The sequence below is a fragment of the Xiphophorus couchianus genome, chromosome 10 (assembly GCF_001444195.1).
Source record: "Xiphophorus couchianus chromosome 10, X_couchianus-1.0, whole genome shotgun sequence".
In the NCBI taxonomy this organism is placed as follows: domain Eukaryota; kingdom Metazoa; phylum Chordata; class Actinopteri; order Cyprinodontiformes; family Poeciliidae; genus Xiphophorus; species Xiphophorus couchianus.
Window position 1 is genome coordinate 14914546 of NC_040237.1, and position 20029 is coordinate 14934574.

Below are 20029 nucleotides of genomic sequence, written 5' to 3' on the forward strand. Positions count from 1 at the left end.
TTTTGCTAATTTCATGATATGTTCTCCACTTTTTGGTCTTTAAAAGCATTAAGTGACTATTTGGAGAAAAATGTTAATTTCTAACGTTACGTTGTGCCTTACAGTGAAGACATCCATGGCCTTGAGGAAGAGCTGTGGTATTTCTGAGCGAAGCCACTGGTTCCAGGAGCTGTCCCTGTCAACATCTTCCCGGGAAGAAGGGATGTCGAAATCGCCTAAAAGAATACGCGATTACATCAAACCACGGTTTGTTTCTTCAACAAGCGATCCTTTTTGAATCCTCTGTTCTCACCTTGGATGATAAAACGAAAGCCGAAACTGCGAAGAGGCAGGTAAGCAAACACGGGCTGCTTTTGTGGCTGGCAAATGACGTCGCTCTCCGTCTCGCCGCCGCCCAGCTGGAAAGCCAGAGCGAGTTCAGTCGACTCGACGTCTTCTTTTATCTGAGGGGGAGATACGTCTGAGTCAGAACAGTCCACAGACTGACTGAGTGACTGCTTCAAGGTGAATGCCAAATAAACAATGATGGCGCTAAAAACTGGAGCGCTCAACAGTTCTGTTTAACTTTGTTGCTTCTTGTACATAGTCAAACTGCAGAGGTTCAATCTTGTAAATGACAGAAAGAAAATAGGTAAGGACGTAACAATAATACTGAAAATGTAACCTATTGTTCAATTCAATGTATTCCTAAGAAGATCTGGAATAGAGAAATAACTTTTTTTTAATTCAATCTTCAGTTTTTTGCCAGTAAAAAAATAAAAACTGAACTTTTTTTTATTGCAGGCTTGAATGCAGAGTTTCTAACCTAAGCCTTTCTTTTGTTAAGTCTCAAGACATTCTAGCACCTTGGAGCAGATTGGCTCAAGATGCTAATTGAATGTTTTGAGCTACAGTGCCTTGCAAAAGTATTCGCACCCCCCTTTTTTTGTAATGTTACAACCACAAACATCAATAAGTTTCAATGTATTATAAGTCTGGCGGGCCTCCAGGTTTTATTTTTGCCCCCACTGCTTTTTTTTTTTCTTCTTCTTTTTTACTGTTTGCATGTTTTAAGACTTTATAATTGGTGTTCAGGTATTAATCTTCCAATGACACATAATTATCAAGTGATATTTTAAAATTTCCTGTCAACTTTAAAAAAAAATTTAACTGAAAAACACAGTGGGCTGCTGAATGAATGCCTGCCGAGCGCCACAACCACAGAGCTTAGCAAGTTTTCTGAGGGAAACCTTGACTTTTATTGGGAATTTTATGTAGTAGTCCTAGAAAAGTTGGTTTATACTTGGGGGAAAAAAAACAAAAAAAAAACACAATACTTTTAAAGTTGTTTCTCAAATAAAAATCTGAATTATGCATTACTTTGCATTTTTAGTCCCCGTAAGTCATTGCAGGAAGTTTGTGGTTATAATGTGAGAAAAAAAACTCATTATAAGGAAAAGGCAAAAGTTTTGTTCGCAGGCCATTTCACCAGTGAGGCAAATAAAGACAAAATCAGAAATGCCGAAGGAAAACAATAAGAGCTGACACTTGCTGAGCAAGCACAAGAACCACAGATGGACCTCAAAGACACATTCTGTGATTTTTGAGAGCAATTTGAAAAGGTCAGTAAAGCTTTTGCATCTGGAACAGTAAAGTAGCAGAGGTGCTCGACGACATTACTCTCCGTTCAGGAATAAAACAAGCTAGTCCAAACTTGAGGCAACCTACACTGCAGCTTTTTCAACAAAGAAAAAAATGATGCAAAATAACCAGAAACCAGAACTGCAGCTTTGCTATGGGAAAGTGAGAGGGGCGACAGTTGTCGGTTCGATTCCCAGTCCGCCCATCCTCGTTGTTTGTGTCCTTATGTAAGACACTTTACCCTCCTTGCCTGCTGGTCTTCGTCAGAAGGGCCAACTGAGCAAAACTGCAAAACTATCAGACTGCCCCAGGGCAGTTGAATGTGTCCTTTGAGATTTAAATTCGATATATAAAGGGAATTAAAAATACATTTTTTTTCTCTTTTTCTAAACGGTGCTGAATTGCCTTCTACTTTAGGTCCTAATGAAGACAATGAAAATATTATCACATGCTAATAAGCTAGACTTTTTAGCTCTTCTTTAGAAATAACAGTGTGTTGGTATTGAAAATGGAATCAGGCATTTTTCTCAATGTAAAGTTTTGAAGTTTAGCACAACATCTTGGATTGAGATATAAAATCTGATGTGTGTTTGCGTGTGTGTACTATTGCTTCACCTTCTTGGGCTGCAGTGTGGTTTTGACCACCAGCCAGCGCTCTGTGCCCTCTGTGTGCTCCACCTCCAACACATTGTGACTCAGGTCTTTGCGAGTCATGGTCACAAGGCGTTTCTCGCTCTGCAGATAAACAGAAAGAAAGAAAACAACAAAAACAAATGTCACTTTTATTAAAAGGGTGCATTAATAGCTTAGAAAAACTGCATTCTGCACTGAAAACAATGGCTAACCTGGTTATAAATGGTGATGGAGCGCAGGCGATGCAGAAAGAGCAGCAGTGAGGGATGGACGTCATGGAACAGGTTCCTCGTTTGGTGACTTTCAGAACGCAAGGGGAGGCAGATTTTTGTGGTCCAGCTAATAAAGAAAGGCAGGAAACAAAGGTTTTGGTGGCTGTATAGGACAGAGCTGCATGAAAATGTAAATTTCCCGTAATCCCACCTGTGCCGATGGATGTCCTTGAGCTGTGCGTCCAGAGGCCTCTCATCCTCGGTCCAGTGGGGGAGGATGTATCCCATGGGGCCGCAGGTCCTGTCGAAGCGCAGGTGGAAGCCGTTGGAGTGGATCTCAGGACAATCTGTGACCTTAAACACAGACTTGAAGCCAATCCCTTTTTGCCCTGCATAAAGAAGCACAGGCCAGATGATTCAGACAGCAAGTTTGTATCGCTAACATCAAACATACTCACAAAGAAAATGTAAAAAGACTAAACATTTTGAGATTGGGAATGTGAACAGATGGGATACGATGTTTTTGGCAATATATCTTTCGCTGGATACAATCAGAACCTCAAAAACACAAATACTGTTCTAAAAAGAAAACATACCTAATGGTAAATGGGATACTTTAGTGCAGCAGTTATATTACACCTGTGCAATTTTAGAAAACATAAAATACTCTAGATCAATAAAATAAGTGAACATCCATGGCAGAGACAAAGTGAAAATATTATTAGTGACCAAATTCAGATGACTGAAGACTTTAATAGCCTGTAAGAAATCTCAAAATTATATTTTTTTCAGTCACTTAGCTACTATAAGTTAGAGCTGCAATGTCTTGCTCATAACACTCTTCAGTGCAAAAGCTATTACTGAGGGAAGAAGAGTCGATATAAATGAGGTGTATAAAATAACAAGGTTGAACCAATTACAGTAATCTAGCGCAGGTTTATTCTTTTGAGCTTTATTTCGAAATAGTAAAACAGATACAGGTGTTCCTATTTCTTTGTGTTGCCTTCCATTCATTTTAGTTACTCAGATTGCGTGTAACTCTAACACTTACCCAATTCTTATGTTCCTAATCATGTCCTTTACCCAAACTTAGTTCACACCTTAATTCTAACTCTAACCCTTACACTGGGAGTCCCCAGCATTAGTACTGAGCTTTGGTCCCCATAAGTCCTCTGAAGGCAAGTGATTATATGAAAGATCCCAAAGAGGCACCATAAACAAGTACAAATACACACATAAACACACATTCTTGTACTTCCATCCAACTGACAAAATTACATTGACCTCCACTAATTTTATGATGGTGCAGTTAACATATATGCCTAACCCGGACATTTTCCCAAACCATTACTTGTCCACAATTAACCCTATCTTTTACCAAAACTGAATTCACAACATACCTCAAAGCTAGTAGAGTGCAGCAGAAGTGCAAAAACGTGAAGATGGTGAAAATGTCCTCACTTTCCATAAATGACCTCCCCTAGTTGGTTAAAATAGTGAAAGTAGTCCTCTATATGTAGTATGTGCAGGGTTTACCTCAGTGTATTATAAGTCTGGCGGGCAACCAGACTTAACTTGCTCCCCCACCAGGCTAAGCATTGTTTGTTGTTTTTAAATAGTGTTTTTTATACACCAGTAACAGTAAAGACGGCTAAAACTAGGTTTATAGGTAGGTTGAGGTTTTCTTGTGATTAAGTCACACTTTAATAAATACAAGGATGCCATGGTGTGCATAATCACCAATGTATCCGTATTTGTGTTTGCCCTTGGTGCTGCGGCCTACGTCACAGATGGCCCTGACGTTTCTCTCCTGGAAGCCCGTCTCATTGTTGAGGACGGTGATGCAATCTCTCTCGACCATAAAGGCGAGCGCTGGGACGCCGCTGCCCCCTGAGGGGTAACTGTTGTCATCGGCATTCTGACAAAAAAACGCAGAAAAGTAAAAGAGTAAATTTCTTCCATTTTTGCAAAGACATCTGGTTCGACTACATTTAGTGTTTCAGGGTTGTGAGCGGCCACCTGAATAAGTTCTAGGACGAAGTGTGTGTCTTTGCTGTAGAGTTCAGTGGACAGCCGTTCCAAGCTGCGGCCCAGTCGCTCCTGGTGGACCTGCATCAACTTCTGGCCTTCCACATTCAGTTCCACGCCAATGCCAAACTCACTCTTCCTGCACCATAAACAATGACTAATCAGCTCTGCTGAACCATCCGACTCTTACTGAGTAAACGCCAAGGCAAAAACTCAAACCTGATGTCTTCAATGATGTTTTTCTGAGGACAGAATGCATCCTCCGACTGACAACCATCAGCTTCCTTTTCATCTGAGTCGGACTTGTCAGTCTGACCTGCTTGATCGCATTCAGCTTCACTGCTGATGTTTGACGTCTCTCCGTTAGGAATGGAGGCCAGCTCATACAGCTCCTCATCGTCTTCTTCGTCAGGCTCTTTTGGTTGGTCGCCATTAACTAAAGGAATTTATTTGGGGGTACAAAAAAAGGAATGAGAAACAGAATTGGTTGAGTCCTCGATTCAAGACAAAAATACTGAAAAAAAAAGCAAATTTGATTTCATCCACCTTGCTGAATGCTCTGGTTGAGGTGAGAAGACACAGAGCTGCTGTCTGTGAGGTCGTCCTCGAGGAACTCGTCTTCGCTCATGTTTAGAGCGGACAGACTGCTGCTGTCAGAATCAGTCAGATTGGGCTAAGGAAACAAATAAGACATCGTTCATCAACGAAAGTTTACGGTAATGCCACATCTTAATTATATTTAAATCCAGACTTTGAGTAGAATTCTCAATAGGTTATTTTGTTTGGTTTGTTCGGACTTTCTCCTTCTGGTTTCTTGTACGTTAGTTTCGTCTTATTTCAAGTGTACTAAGCTATTCGAAACTAGACCAAAAATACTTGGTAAGATTTTGTTTTTTGGTTTCAGGAACTCTGACCTCAAGAGCTCAGAGAAAAGTGAGACCCACAGAGCTTTAGATGTTTTGGTTCTACTGTGACTTCCTGGATGAGCCCTAGAGGAAGTCTTGAAAGACTTTTGGTAGGCTGGTCACTCTTGGGAAGGTCCAAATGTTTCTCCTCTTCAGATCAAGGGCATGATGTTTTGCTTTTTGAGTTCTTTTAGCCTGCTTTATGTAGTTGTTTTTTCTAAATCTCTTCAATTTCCGTCTACTTTTTTCTTTGCTCTCTCACCTTGCTGTGATCCCCATTCGCTACGCAAGCGTTATTGTTTTGGCTCTGGAGTGAGGTCAACTTCTTCTGGTAGTCTTTGACCCAGTCTGTGATTCCCAGGAGGATGCCCAGTCGGTGCAGACAGCTCATATGTTTGGGGTCAGATTGAGCCACCGTGATCAGGACTTCTTTAGATTTGGCTTGACCCAACACGCGGGAGAAGGGCTCCAGGAACACCTAGCAAGTCGCATTCAAACAGAAAAATAAGCATTTCTTTTACAGCGGCAACAGAAGAACACCAACTGATGACTCCTCCAATAAGTGTCCCAATGGGTCGTCGCTGACCTGCTGCAGAAGCGCCTGGCAGGTTCTCGTGGGGATCCGTGTCAAACACTGCAGCAGGAAGTTGGCCACTCTGCTGTAACACGTCACGTCCTCTTCCGCTTTGGACAGATCTGACGAAACGCACGTTATTTCGCTGATGAAACAGTCACACACCAGACGCAAAGCAAAAACGACACTTTTTTCCCATCTAATAAGATGATTTTTATTACCTTCTTCAGCCACAGCTGCGGCCAGAGAGTTCTCCATGTGATTGGCCAGGAGAGCGGTGGGAGCATTGTCGATCCCATCGGCCGTCACCATGGACACGAGGTGGCCGGCTGTGCTGACGGGGTCGAGCGCCTCCACGGCGTTGGTGAAGTGTTTGTCGCCCGTGTCTGTGGTGATCCTCAGCAGCAAACCCGGGGTTACCTCCAGCGCCGCCAGGCCCGTATTCGCTGAGCAGCGGCAAAACAAAATATTGAATATAGTATTATTTACGCATCAAGTGGCTAACTTTGGATAACTTTTCCATTACTTCCCAAAAGCATAACCACAAACTTCCATTTATTTTATTGGGATTTTATGGGACATCCCAACACACAGTAGCGTACAATTGTGAAAGGAATCATTATTTGTCGTCTCTATCAGCTTCCTCCCATTAGAGAACAACATTTATGTTTATGTTTAACATCAGCAGCCTGCTGCATCAGCTAGTCTTCCTGGAGTCAGATAACATAAAAAATACAGAGTGCATTTACCAAAAGAATCATTTTACAGATTAAGTATTAAAACCACACATTCTATTTTCACTCACTTTTAAAAAATGAGACAGTCTTTCGTTTAATATAAGGAAATATTTCAATTTCCCATACATAATAAAAACATGTCCTTTAATTTGAAGTGTATTCTAGTTTGTCTTCTATGCTTTGATACTCTCATATGCAAAGTGCATAAATACACAATAGCATTTATGCATTTAACCCTAACCCACAAACACACAGTATGTTTCTAGCTGCAGATCCTTTGCTACAAATGATCAGGTATACACTAACGGAATGCTGTTACTGCATTTAACTAATAAAATGTTTATTTTCTTATATAAAAAAAAGGATTTCAGTTATTGATTTGTTTGTCTTTTAATGTATTTCTAATATTGCATAAAAAAGTCTTAAATAAAAAATTTGCATAACGTGCCAATTTTTTTAATCTGATAAATCTAATTAATCGTCAGAATAATCAATAGATTAATCAATTACTAAATTGGGTTACAGCCATAGCCATAGAAGTAAAATGAAAGGGCCACGTTTCTGTACCTGCATTAGTTTCAATGAAGTCTTTCAGGGGCCCATGACTGGGTTTGAAGATCAGCTCCCATTGGCTCCAGATGTTTAAATCCTCCAGTAGAGGGCAGCATAGCAAGCTGGCCAGGGCCTGGGCCTTTGACATCTCTCCCAGGCGCCCCACCGACTCGTAGCCACTTTCAACACTTTAAGGGAAAAAATTCAGAGATTAGTTAAGTTAGAAGGAAGCAGAACTGAACATTTTTGTCTGCCTAGTCACAAATCCAACCTTGATTTGCTGTGTTTGGCCAGCAGAGCTGACTCATAGCAGACAGAGCTCAGTCCTCCTCCAAAATGCTCTGTTTGCTTCTTGACCAAGCCAGCCAGCATTTGCAGGGTCCCATGGCCCAAGTCCCGACTGTCCCGGACCTTGTAGTGCGACCGCAGTGCTGTCTCAATGTGAGCCAGCTGGGAAAAGACATTAGGATAAGAACACTGGCTATGTACTTTCACTGTTTTTGTGCTGATGAGCCACTCACTTCGTCTGGATTGGTGGAGGATATGTTGCCGCACTGTTTAATGAATTCAAACACGTCTTGTTTGGTGGGTCTGAAACCACTGCCTGTGAGTTGAGCATTAGTTCCCAGAAACAAAGCTGATCCCAGAGATTCCTGCAGTAGCTGCACATGAACACACACAGGATGAGAGAGAGTCAGTGGCTGTAATAACTTCCAAAATAGTGGGCACTTCCCCTAATCCGCTAACATGCCAACAGTGGAGCTAATTTGTCGCTTAGCACTTTAGTGTTTACGCTAACTTTGAAAATTTTTAATGCCATAACTAACTTTGAAAATGCCTAGTGCTTTAGCGGTTTTGTTAACTTTGAAAACAGCTTGTGTTTTAACCCTTTGGTAATCAGCTCTTAAAAATTCTTCAACTGGCTAAATGTTTATGCTATGATTTTGCTATTATTTTGACATGTGGCAGTTAACTTTTTTGCTAACTTTTAAAATGTTTAATGCCTTAGCTAACTTTGAAAACACCTGGCGCTTTAACGATTTTACCAACTTTGAGAACATGTAGCGGTTTACCATTTTTGGCTAGTTTGAAAAGATTAAGGCTTTAGCTTACTTGGAAAATGACAAGCGCCTGAGCAGTTTTGCTAACTTTGAAAGCATTTAGTGCTTCACAGTTGTTTTTTTGCTAACTTTGAAAACACTTTTCACACTTCCCGAAAGTAAATTTTTTCAGATAAACTCTGAGGCGCTAATTTACTTGGCTGTTTTATAAAGTTTCAGAAGACTAAAGTCCGACATCCGTGTTCAAGTTTTGGTTATCGTCTCTGAAAAATTCTTCAAGTAGCTATAAGTTTATATTCATGCTTTTGTTATGAAGTTTGTTTATGCAGCAGTTCTGTTTCCTCTTTTCAAATTCTCTTTTTTTTAAAGAAACTTTGTTGAGACAACAAAATGAATAAATGAGTTATACAGAACAACAATTAAAACCCTACTGAAGTCAATTAGGCAAAAATAAACAACAGAGTTAGCAAAAGTCAGCAATTATAAAACTGAAACCATGTATGAAATATGATATAATGTGTAAGGGGGGGACAATGGTTAAAATTAGGACTTTAGCAGTAGATTCCACTGCAGTACAGCGTTTTGGCATAACTAATGTTTATGATTAAAGCTTTAGGGGCTAGCACAACTAACTTTCAGCTAGTGGTGCCCACCACTGCTTCCCAAGTAGCTTCAGATGATAATTTCGCCGAAGGACACACACAGGAAGTTGTAGTTGTACCTGAATGTGTTTCACCAGGAATTCCAGGAAGGTTCCTTGTTCTAAAGAGAAGAAGTCTTTGATGTGAAAGTGTTTGGTCAGCTTCTTCTCCAGAGCGGCGATGTGTGCCAGAGTGATGGCTGAGGTTTGAGCAGCCAGGTTGTCTTTTACATACTGTTTCAGTTTTGCTGTGAGAAACAAACCACACAAATCCATCAATGGTGCTCAACTCTGGCTGGAACAACATTCATGGTCAACAGACTACACAACATTCATATCACAGCAGTGTTATTTTCTCTTTAAAAACCTTCACTGGGGAGGGTCGGAGCAGCTTTGTCCACCGCTTTAGCTTCCTCTGTAGCTTTGGGGGTCTTCTCTTTGGGCACCAGGTCCTGTGGAACCGCCAGGGAACCTCCACAGATAGCCAGCTGGAACAGAGCTCTCGCCAGCCGATCGACTGACACCTGCATCAAGAAGCCCTGGATGTGCTGGGTTGGTAAAAGAAACACACAGCTCTGTGTTAGGAACCACTTCTCTCTTGAGTACACACAGAAACATGGTGGCTCTATTTTTTGGACTGATCCCAAAACAAACTTCGATGGAGAATATTTGACTGAGACAACATTAGGTGATGTTGTTACAGCAGCTGATGTCTGCCCTGTGACCTACAGTCTGCATCTACATTCCTGTAGCTTGTAGCCATGGATACCAGGTCTACGAATGAGGTGTAGTCAGTGAAAAAGTTCAACGTTACTTCAATTGAAGGAGATGTGCAAGTACAAACTGCACCATCCCTAGCTGTAATAATAATCTCTCAGTATGAACCGGGAAGCTCCCAGCACGAGTTCAGTCCATTAAAGTCAAATGAGTGTGAAATCCAGATGTTTTGCATCTTCATTAAGGATTAGAAGATGATGGGTGGCTTTTTTTTGATGAGTTTCAGTCTGAAGAGCTGCCCTGAAGGCTCCTATTGAGAGACTTAGCAGAATAACCACCCTGTTGTTCCAAGTGTTGAGCTAAGGACTAAGTGGGGAAAAAAGCGGCCGACATCTCCAACCTCTATTGTTAATAGAGTGCATTTGTCATAGTCTGGCACCCACCTTCGCCATCCTGGGGCTGAACACTCCCTGGGCGTTCGACAAGACCTCCAGCACGAGGTCGCCTGCTGGCATGGAGGCGTACTTCCTCCTGAGGTCAGTATTTCCTGTAGAGGAGAAGGAAGCGGCGCCTTGCAGCGGCTCTAGGACGCTCTTCTTGACTTTTCTCAGTCGCTCCATGGTCTCCTCCTCCAGCTCTTTCTGGATGATTTCCCTGGCCTGTTCCAGGTGGATGTGCTCACATCGGCTCACCTTGATCAGGCTCTTCAGAGGAGATGCAAACCAGCGTTAATAGAAATAAGACCCATAGGTTAGGTGCAAGAAAACCAAAATCTTTCACAATGACTAAAATGAAGGCACATTATTTGATTACTGATTGAAAGAAAATAGGTTGTGTTTACATTCTGTTCTATTAACGCTGAGAGCAGCTGAAACACTAGTCCTTCAGTTTTATGATGTTCAGAGTAAAGCGCGACATAATACTCATGTAATAATGATTTAATGCAGATGAAGAAGTGTGTTACTTTACTGAAGCACTATGTTTTTAATCAGGAGACGATAATGATTTTAATGAGATATTGGGCTTTAACTCAGTGTCAGAAAATACGTATTCCGAAATTCCTTTGATTGATAAAGAACCTAACCAACCCGTCATATAAGGTTAAACAAAATAAAAACATACAACTTCATTCTCAATGTATCTGAAGAAAGAATTAATTGCTAAAAATACAAATTGGCATCCCTGATTAACATTTCATGTAACAATTTATGTCACTTTATACCAAAAATAGCTCAAGCTTAAGGCAGGCCTCTCATCTGTATGTGACAGAAATATTTAATATTACTATTATCATTATTATTAACCTTTATTTTACCAGGAAAATCCCACTGACATTAAAAATGTCTTACACAAAAAAATCCTGATAAAATAAATAAATAGCTTTGATTTAGTTTTTGGTTTATTTTATTCTGCTTTCACCTCTTTACTAATTGTTTTCCATCAAGAGAGCTAAACCTTTCTGAAATTTGCAACAATTTCCAAATGTTTTTCTCAGGAAACTGACTAATTCTGCCAAGATATTTACTCTTAATGGATAAAGAGAGTTTCAATCACATAGGTGTATGATTAAAATACCATATCCCCTTGGCTGAAGACAAGAATCAACCAACCAGTGAGTAATCATGACCGCGGCATGTCGAGTGTCTTACCGAAATCGGTAGACCAAAGCTGGGAATCCTGATCCCCAGCTCGTAGGGAGACTCACAGTTGTAATGATCAGACAGATGTTTCATAAACTCTGCCAGGTCCAACCTTTGGTTTGAATGCTTCCTCCTAAAAACCTTAATTTGCTGCAAAAAACCCCCCAAACAAACAAAAGCAAAACAACATTAGATGTATGTATTTTGAAATTTCAAGCTGAGAAACTTTTAGTCATCGCTCTTTGGAATGTTGATTTGCAGGTCGACTGCGTCAGCTTTAACTCAGATGTTCTTGAGCGGCACCTTTAAGACGTCTACGGTCTCGATCTCAGGGATGTCGTCGTCTTTCGTGTTGCTGTCGATCTTGAACAAGCGATGAACACGGGGAAGCTTGCACAGCGGCCCCAGGTTGAGCTCTTCGTAGCGCTTCTTGTTCTTCAGACCGGCCAGCGACTGGCCGAGCTCATACAGCGTGCAGATGGACGTCACCGCCTCTGTAGCCTTACATACAGGACGAAGCTCTTCTCAGCACAGCACTCGAATATGAAGGAGTTGATGCCAAACGTGCGTGTACCCACCTCTATGAACATGTTAACTTCTCTGATGAGGTACTGAAGGTTTTTGAGAGCTGGAATAGTTCGAGGTGTCAGCATTCCTGGGTCCAAGGAAGGAATCATTTTGCAAACCCGGGACATCACCTAGAAGGAGTTGTTGAGAGTACAAAAATGTTAAAATCAGCAAATGCTCCTGGCTGAGCGTCGTTACAAGCAGCTTTTTAAATTTTTTATTTTTAAAGGGGCAATATTGTGTGTTTTCCAACCACATTGTATCATTTTATAGCACAATAAAGTAACTAAGTTACCTTCAGTTGTTATAAAAATGCTGTATGTATCAAACATAACTTAAAAGAAATCTGACTTCGCAGTTTAACATCATGAAATTGGGCCTCTGTGTCTTTAAGAAGCTCCTGCTGTTTACGAAACTCCGCCTTCAACAACAACGTTCTTCTAAGAAGCTTTTACAAACGTTCATCAGCGCGTGGGACTGAAGCATTAGACCGTTTGCATGATGAGCTCAGCAGATGAGTTCTGCCAGGTGTTTGCTAATCGCTGCTGCTAGTTTGAAGGGTTGCGGGAGAGGGGTGCTCTGCAATGCTGAGGCGTGGCTTAGGAGCTGTGCATGGAATGCGTTTTACAAACCCAAATGGTTGCCACAGAAGATTAAAGTATTTTTCAAACACGCATGAAAGAATCAAAGCAACATTCAGGAATGTTTTTGATGAGGAAATAACATTACAGCAAATGTCAAAGCTAAAAAAGTTGATTTAACATAATACTGCCCCTTTAAGAAAACTAGAGCGGACATGGCTTGTCGTAGCTTTTTCCTTTTTTCCATTTCACCTTTTCTTTAGTGACCAGCTCCCCCTCAGAGGCGATTTCTCGTACAACGCTCTCTGTCACGTTGTTGATCGTTTCCGGATCCATGGCCCTCTTCCACTTCCTCGACTTCGCATCCTCGTCATCGTCCTCCATGGCCTCCATGGCCCGCATGTTGCCACCGTGGATCTCCCTGTGCTGGGCATAAAGCCTTTCTCTGAAGACAGGCGCACTGGCCTCTTTCTGGTTGGCTTCTTTCGCCTTGCCTTTCTTCTCTTTGGTCACCGCCACGCTCGCTCCCAGCACCGGGAAATCGCTAGCGGTCAGCAGGGCGGCTCCATCTTCAGGTGGCATCTCTGCTTCGGCGGCCTTCGTGTGGTTTTGTGTTGCTGCAAGGAAGAATGTTAAGTCATATTTTTATAAAGTTAGAGGCAAAGAAGGGATGGGTGGCAAATAAAAGTACCCCATGCGGGGCCTACCTTTGGTTCCCTGCCATGCGTTTGTCTGGGGACTTGCTGCCGATTCGGTTTGACTCGGCAGCTTCTTTACTTCCAAGTTGTCGTACAGGGACATGTACTGCTTGAGTGGAAACGGTTCCCTGAACGTCTGGGTGTAGTAGGCTTGCAGCTGCTGCATTGTTGGAGCTGCCAGTTGATGAGTCTTTATTACCTGGAACACATTGATGCTTGATGATCAGGTTTCAAATACAGATGCAGCGCCCCCTATTCTTATTTTTATAAAGTTGGAGGCTATTTTTAAAAAAGTGTTACATTAACTTCTTTCATTGTAGGAACATAATCCAATACAGAAACTTTTTTGAAAAGTCCCATGTTTAATTTGACGCGATAAAATACCTAAAATGTTAAGAAATATTTGCTTTTAAGCACTTATGTTAACGCAAAAACTGTCTTTGCGTTAATATAGAAATCTTTTGCTGCTACACTTTCTGTCTTGCACTATTTCAATTTTGCTGTTATTTTTGACTTTTACACTGTGAATGTCTGACATTTTATTTATCTTTATTTTAACCTATTTATTTAATTAATTAATTAATTTAGTTGAGTTAATCTAGCTCTCAACTCTGTGCTTTTTTTTAATAGTCATTAGTGTGACAACAGATCTTTTTATTGTTGTGCATTTTACTCTTATTTAGTGTCAGGAATGTCACCGTGAGAATGAGAATCGTAATTTTGATTTGCTTTTAGTCTCGTACATGTGAAGAACTGACAATAAAGCCGGCTTTGCCTTCATTGGGCCATTTCCTACCAAACAACTGTAACACAAGCATTTAATTTCATTTATGCTTTACATTTTAATTCATGTTTAGATACTTTCAAATACTGGTTCACAGCTTCCTGTTTCCCGAGGGTTTAAAAATGACATAACGTAAAGGCCTGTTCCTCTAACTCTTTAAATTGGGAAATACATGAGGACATGCCATTCAGCTATGGCAGGGCATGACTACAAAAACATAGCTACAGTTACCAATATATATAGTTAGACAAATAATGCTCAGTTTAAAAGAACTTGAGCTCTGTGAATTAAGGTTAGATCTATAATTCTGTGACTCCATCCTCTTAAAGGTTTGTGATCTTTGTTAGAAAGTGTGAGCTATTGTAAACGCAAGAAGATACGAGATAACCAGTTGTTCCTGTAATCTGTAATGAGGAAGTATCCAACGAAGAGTTCAAGGTTCCCTGTCTGTTACATAACAGGTAGTTCTGAAACCTAATTGGCCTGAAATATTTCAAGATGATTTTACAAAACCCTTTCAGTAAAATGGGCATTAACACAATGTATACATGGGTTCTTTACACAGAACCCATGTATACATGGGTTCTGTGTAAAGAACAAGTCTTCTTTTGATCACCAGCCAAACAATTGCACTTGATTGCTTTGCTTATTCTATTCTCAGTTTAGACTCACATGTCGAGTCATTGATAATTATCTCGTGAATAAAAGTCCAGACATTTGAGGTGTGATGACAAAACTCACCTGCAACACTCTCTGGTACAGCTGGTCTTGGGTCAGCGGCGTAACTGGCTGGGATGCAGCAACAGGTGGGTTGCCGGGGATGTTATGGGTTGAGGACGATGAGGTAGAGGCCACAAAAGGTGAGCCAATAAAGTAAACCTTTTCCCCCTTCACAACTAGATCCTCTCTCAGAGATTCAACAAGATCTGACATCGTTTTGAAACCCATAGACGATACGATCAAGTCGTGATGGTGTGCCTGCTTGTATACCTTTGCCAAGTTCTTCAGGGAAATCCCCCTACGGTGTTCCTTTATCAAGTCAACAAGGTTTTGCAGAACCTCTGTAGTCATTTTCCTTTTTGCTTTAGCTTCAGCAGCATCTTGGTTTTGACGCCGATGTTCCTTGTGAAACACCACATTGCCCTCCACCACCAGGTCTTCTAGAGTGGAAACCATGCTCAAAATGGAGGGAAAGTTTAAGTCGCGTACAGCTAGGTTAGTGCGGTATGTCTGGTTGTAGAATGTGGAGACTCTATTCAGTGGTATCCCATTCTTGTGACGGTGCGCCAAAGCAACAACGTTTTCCAAAACGTCCTCCATCTTGCTGCAAAGGGAAAAAGATACCTTCATCAGTGAATTAATACTTAACAACAGTTTGCCGGTAATTTAAGAAGTCATACTTGAAAATTATTGAACGAAAAGATAAAAAGAAGGTCTTTAGTTGTCGTTGGAATTAACTTCTGGAATGGACTTACAAAAGTATAGTTCATTATGGGTTTTCAAAATATTGATTAGAAAGAAAGTATGTGATGGTTATAAGGATAAATTACTTCATTTTTTTGTATCTGATTTGGTTTGGTGTGTTTTCTGTCCTTTTGTTTTTGTTTCTGTGATATGTTTTGTGATATTTTTTATGTATATTTATGAAGGGGTATTTTAGCTTAATTTCCCGTACCTTTTCAGTCAAGTTGTTAAAATTGTTGCAGTATTTTGAAGCAGGAATAACAAATTACTTGATGACTGACATATATATAACTCAATATTGATACTGGCTAATATGAATGTTACTCATATCAAGCCATCACCAAAAAGACCCAACAACATCTTGCGTACTTTAAGATGAAAAAATATCACCTAATTTTTAGCGCTATAATTTCATTATATTTCCATTCGACTGTAATGCGAAATTAGGGTTAACCTTTAAAATGTCCAAAAAAGAAAGAAAAAAAAGTCAATTAGGCACAAATCCTCCACGCCACACAAAGTGTAATTCCAGATTGAGGAAGTTATTTTGAATTTTGCCGTTTCCAAACTAATGCCATTTTTCAAAAAAGCATGTAAAAAATTAACAAAACCGTTACTGACCAATTAAAATCTTTTAAAAACTTAAGATGTCAGGTAGAACACAAGACTTTCATACATTCATAGTAAATAAAATAACACATAACTGAGCATGCCTACTAATTAAACGAGGTTAATAGAAGTGGGAATTATTGTTTAAAATGACTAAATACTTGTGCAATTAAGTTAATCTCTGAACCATGAAAGGAAGGTTCATCGATGACAATATTACATAAAAAAAAACAAAAAACGTTAAGGGTAATGTCAAAACAAGATTATTTAAACTACTGTACAATGCATCTACATTACACCTGAATTACCTGAATACAACAACAGGATGTTAATAGATTATCATCTCAGCAGGAAGGGTTATGTCTCGTTTTCTCATAAAACAACCCAGTGATGTTGGCAAAGAGGTTTATTAAAACCAGTCTATCTAGATTTGCATATGGAAACCCTGATCTGAAGACAGGCAGAGTGAAACTTCTGAGATGGCAAAACAACAACAGCAGCCACCAAGGAGCAACAAATAAGAGGAGGACAGGTGTACTTTAACTTTACCTCTAGCATCTATGTTGCTGTGCATTCAAGTCTTGGTTTAATAGGTGTCAGCACCTATTAAGCCTATTAAAGCTTAAAGATGAAGCTTTTAGCAAAAGGATATGTTAGGGAAAGACAGAAGAGGAATTTAGAGCACGATCACAGACTGAATCACACCCAAGCCGCTGTAAACAAAGGGAAATCCTTCAGCTTAGATTTACTGTAACTATGCATCAGTTAGCTCAATTATTAAAAAGAATTAATAGAAAAATGTGGTTTTACTACAGTCATTACCATCAAAATATAACAGGACTGGGATAAATTGTGCACTTTGTGGCCACAAAATGTCAGCGTCCAGTAGCTTCAATCTTTGTGTTTAGAGAAAATACTCAAAATTCAAAATACATTAACATTTAACCTAGCATTTAACAAAACAAAAACAAAAAACAGTAGCCATTCTAGCGCAGCTTTAAACAACAAAAAAACGAGTTCATGGTATGATATAAATATATTATTCTCACCTTTTCCTTTACCACAAACTACATGTGCAGTGCCTCTCTTTAACTTCTTCACCAGGCTCCAACAATGACCACCAAGCTTCCTCTTTGTGTTTATGTACCACCCGCACCTTCCCTCCCTCCCTTTCTCAAGTGCGCTTTCTGCGTTTCACCGTCAGCCAGCGAGGGGAGAAACGAAAGTGATACTAGAAGCGTTGTTTCATTTCTCCGGAAAAGAGCCCCGCCTCACAACACGGCTCAGGACGCAACAGCGTGCGTTTCACCGTAATCTCACTCAGACCGTCCGGGTGAGAAGACGAACTCGTTTGAATGTTTCACTTTCCGTTCACCGAAAAAAAGCATTAGCAAGGAATGCATACTGGGAATAACAAGTTAGTGAGGAAACAGAAGAAGTGACGGAGCAGCAGGGGAAACAAAAGAGACACGAGCGGTGACGTCAGGCTTTAAGTTTCATATTCCCGGCTCGAGCCAGCTGATTCACTGCAGCTGTTCAGGAATAAACCACGTGACCTTGTTTCAGCTGCTTAACTAAGGAAGGGCAACAGGGTTCAGCACAAAAGCAGCTACAGTTCCCAATGGCTGAAAGATAGAAAAGTTGAAAAAAAAAAGGCCCAAATTGTAAGGAGGAACTGAGAATGTCAACTTGAAAGATAGAGATATGCTTTGAAATGTGATAGTAGAGACAAAACATGCAGACGGCAAAGCAGTTCAGAGGCTCTTCAGGCATTTTTACAATCCAGAGCTTGTAACTGTAATTATTTTATGCATGCACTGAAACTTACTGGCACTTAAATAGAACAGCGAATGGGTTGTGAACATCTATGTACGACTAATTGAGAAAGTTTATAACAAAATTTTTTTTAATCTTCGTTACTTGTAAAGAAGGCAAAAATAATAACGATCTTCCCACGATGCTTAAGGGTTACCTAATTACCTAATGAGTTAGCCAAAAGCTAACTCACTACCTAAACGTCAACTCATTAGCTATTACCTACTGTTTCATGACAAACTGAAACCTAGAGTCTAGGTTTCCAAACCCTGGTTCTCAAGGCAGACTGTCCTACATGTTTTAGACGTTTTCCCGGTTTAATGTGCCTGATTCAACTGATTGCAGTTCAACAAATGCCTGTTAATCAGACATCAATTGAAATCAGCTGGACTCAAGCAAGGAAATACCTAAAACATGCAGGGCAGTGAGCCTTGAGGACCAGCATTGGGGAACACAGGTTTCAGCTTGGAATGAAGGCTCTTAGAAACAGGACAGATTATTTGGACATGTAACCAATCAATACACATAGAAGTGTGGTGAAAATATTGAATATTGTGAAAAATAAGAGATCAGTCATGTCATTTACACATCATAACCCACAATAACTGAGCTGCTTTACTACCAAAGAGTTGCTAAACTACATATCAGTTAGCAGGCTATAATAGCAGAGCGAAAATGATTTTTGATTTACAGCAGAAGAAAAATATGTACCTCGAAACTCTAAAGGCTAGAGAAAACAGAGGTGTTCTTGTCGAAACCGGCAGCAAAATTTGTTAGGATTTTAGCCCAACATACCTTGGATTTGTGAGTTTGTCGTTATCTCTCGGTGCATCATGTTTTATGTGTCCTCGGCGCAGCGCTGGAGCTAAAAAGCAAGTAGAAAGATCAGGAATGATGAGAAGAAGCTATGACATGTAAAAACAGAAACAGAAAAGCCAGCTAGCTTGCTAGCTTACCACTGGCTAGCTTGATTGCGAGCTTACTACTAGTTAACTTGATTTCTAACTTACTAGCCAGCTAGAAACAGGATTAACAACAAACATACATATCTCCAATCAAGAACAATTACATAAAATGTAATACTGTCAATGGTATCACGTAGAGTTCAACTGTGGATTTTCTAAGCCCACTGTAGTTTTATTTTCAGATTCATTTTTGAGATATCTACACATGATATTATACACAAAGCTTTTGACGCAGCTGCACTGAGTTTTGTGATGCTGGCACTGTAGTTCAGCAAAATTGTCTCACCCTGAAATTCCATCTATAGTGCAGAGCTGCAGCATCTTGCACTCGCTCGTTTTTAGTTCCTTCCAGAAATCATTAAGATTAATACTTGAACCACAGAATCAGCCCTCAGCAACTTATAAATAATGGAGTGGATGATATATTTCTTTCTGATAATTTACTGCATGGAAGCAGCGTTTGAAAACGCAGCTAACTGAGCAAGTACTGAAAGGGGGTATTTTGCTACCTGCTGTTACTGCAGCAGCATCCATGAGTTGCTGCTGTTTGGTCTGCTTGCATGTCTTTGTTCTGACCGTTTATGGCAGAGATAAGCCTGAAAGCAGCCCGTCCATCTTGGCTAGCACATCTCACATGCTAATATTAGCAGCAGATAACAAAGGCTCTCAAAAGTGATAGGTCACTATTTACGTCGGCTGCTTATTTAAAACGTATTAATAAGCAGTCACCTCACCGGTACTTTGAAAACGTAACACTCTTTCATTTATTAATCGCCGTTTTTAGTAGCTTGAACGCTAGCATGCGAGCAGCTATGAAGCTAACATCGTGCTGCGTTCACGTTGTACTACAAGCTGGTAAATGCAACTTCTCTGCTGAAAAACGCAGAAAAGAAATTCTCATTGTGTTCAGTGTAATTATATATATATGTAACTGCATTCAAACTGTTTCTTTTCTTGTTTTTATAAGCATTAGATTTAAAACTGCGTCAACAGTCTCGCCAGTTGTGACAAGTTGTAAATACGAGTTGCTTTTTTTCCCGACACGACATGAACCTAGCATGATGTGAATGGGGGTTTTTTCGCTATGAACTTTATTACAAAAAAATCTAAAAGCGTAATTTCTATGAAAATAGTTCAGGACCAGAAGTGTTCAGAAAATACATGAAAGAAAGTGATGCAGAACAACAAGAAAGCCATATAACACTGAATGAAGGAAAGAAAACGAAG

At 40.2% G+C, this 20029-nt stretch overlaps 1 protein-coding gene across 3 annotated transcripts in view; it reads right to left on the bottom strand.

Moving 5' to 3' along the window:
- The window catches only part of LOC114152018 (uncharacterized), a 42355-nt gene extending 22776 nt beyond the window's left edge, over nucleotides 1-19579 (bottom strand). Inside the window, exons 1-26 of one of the 3 annotated variants that reach the window (XM_028029631.1) lie at nucleotides 19312-19579; nucleotides 18633-18702; nucleotides 14691-15273; nucleotides 13175-13364; nucleotides 12720-13084; nucleotides 11898-12017; nucleotides 11623-11820; nucleotides 11329-11469; nucleotides 10123-10383; nucleotides 9330-9510; nucleotides 9044-9210; nucleotides 7783-7923; nucleotides 7533-7711; nucleotides 7277-7449; nucleotides 6194-6418; nucleotides 5985-6094; nucleotides 5661-5876; nucleotides 5040-5166; nucleotides 4713-4929; nucleotides 4485-4632; nucleotides 4206-4383; nucleotides 2677-2854; nucleotides 2466-2592; nucleotides 2236-2355; nucleotides 293-443; nucleotides 103-215 (exon numbers count right to left, since the gene is read on the bottom strand). In XM_028029631.1, the coding sequence (XP_027885432.1) occupies nucleotides 103-215; nucleotides 293-443; nucleotides 2236-2355; nucleotides 2466-2592; nucleotides 2677-2854; nucleotides 4206-4383; nucleotides 4485-4632; nucleotides 4713-4929; nucleotides 5040-5166; nucleotides 5661-5876; nucleotides 5985-6094; nucleotides 6194-6418; nucleotides 7277-7449; nucleotides 7533-7711; nucleotides 7783-7923; nucleotides 9044-9210; nucleotides 9330-9510; nucleotides 10123-10383; nucleotides 11329-11469; nucleotides 11623-11820; nucleotides 11898-12017; nucleotides 12720-13084; nucleotides 13175-13364; nucleotides 14691-15273; nucleotides 18633-18702; nucleotides 19312-19336 (4704 nt within the window). In that variant the 5' untranslated portion in view covers nucleotides 19337-19579. Of the gene's footprint in view, nucleotides 1-102; nucleotides 216-292; nucleotides 444-2235; nucleotides 2356-2465; nucleotides 2593-2676; nucleotides 2855-4205; nucleotides 4384-4484; nucleotides 4633-4712; nucleotides 4930-5039; nucleotides 5167-5660; nucleotides 5877-5984; nucleotides 6095-6193; nucleotides 6419-7276; nucleotides 7450-7532; nucleotides 7712-7782; nucleotides 7924-9043; nucleotides 9211-9329; nucleotides 9511-10122; nucleotides 10384-11328; nucleotides 11470-11622; nucleotides 11821-11897; nucleotides 12018-12719; nucleotides 13085-13174; nucleotides 13365-14690; nucleotides 15274-17071; nucleotides 17229-18244; nucleotides 18317-18632; nucleotides 18703-19311 lie in introns of those variants that run through there. The other 2 variants (XM_028029632.1, XM_028029634.1) reach the window with 2 other exon arrangements.
- Between the last annotated feature and the right edge of the window lie 450 nt (nucleotides 19580-20029).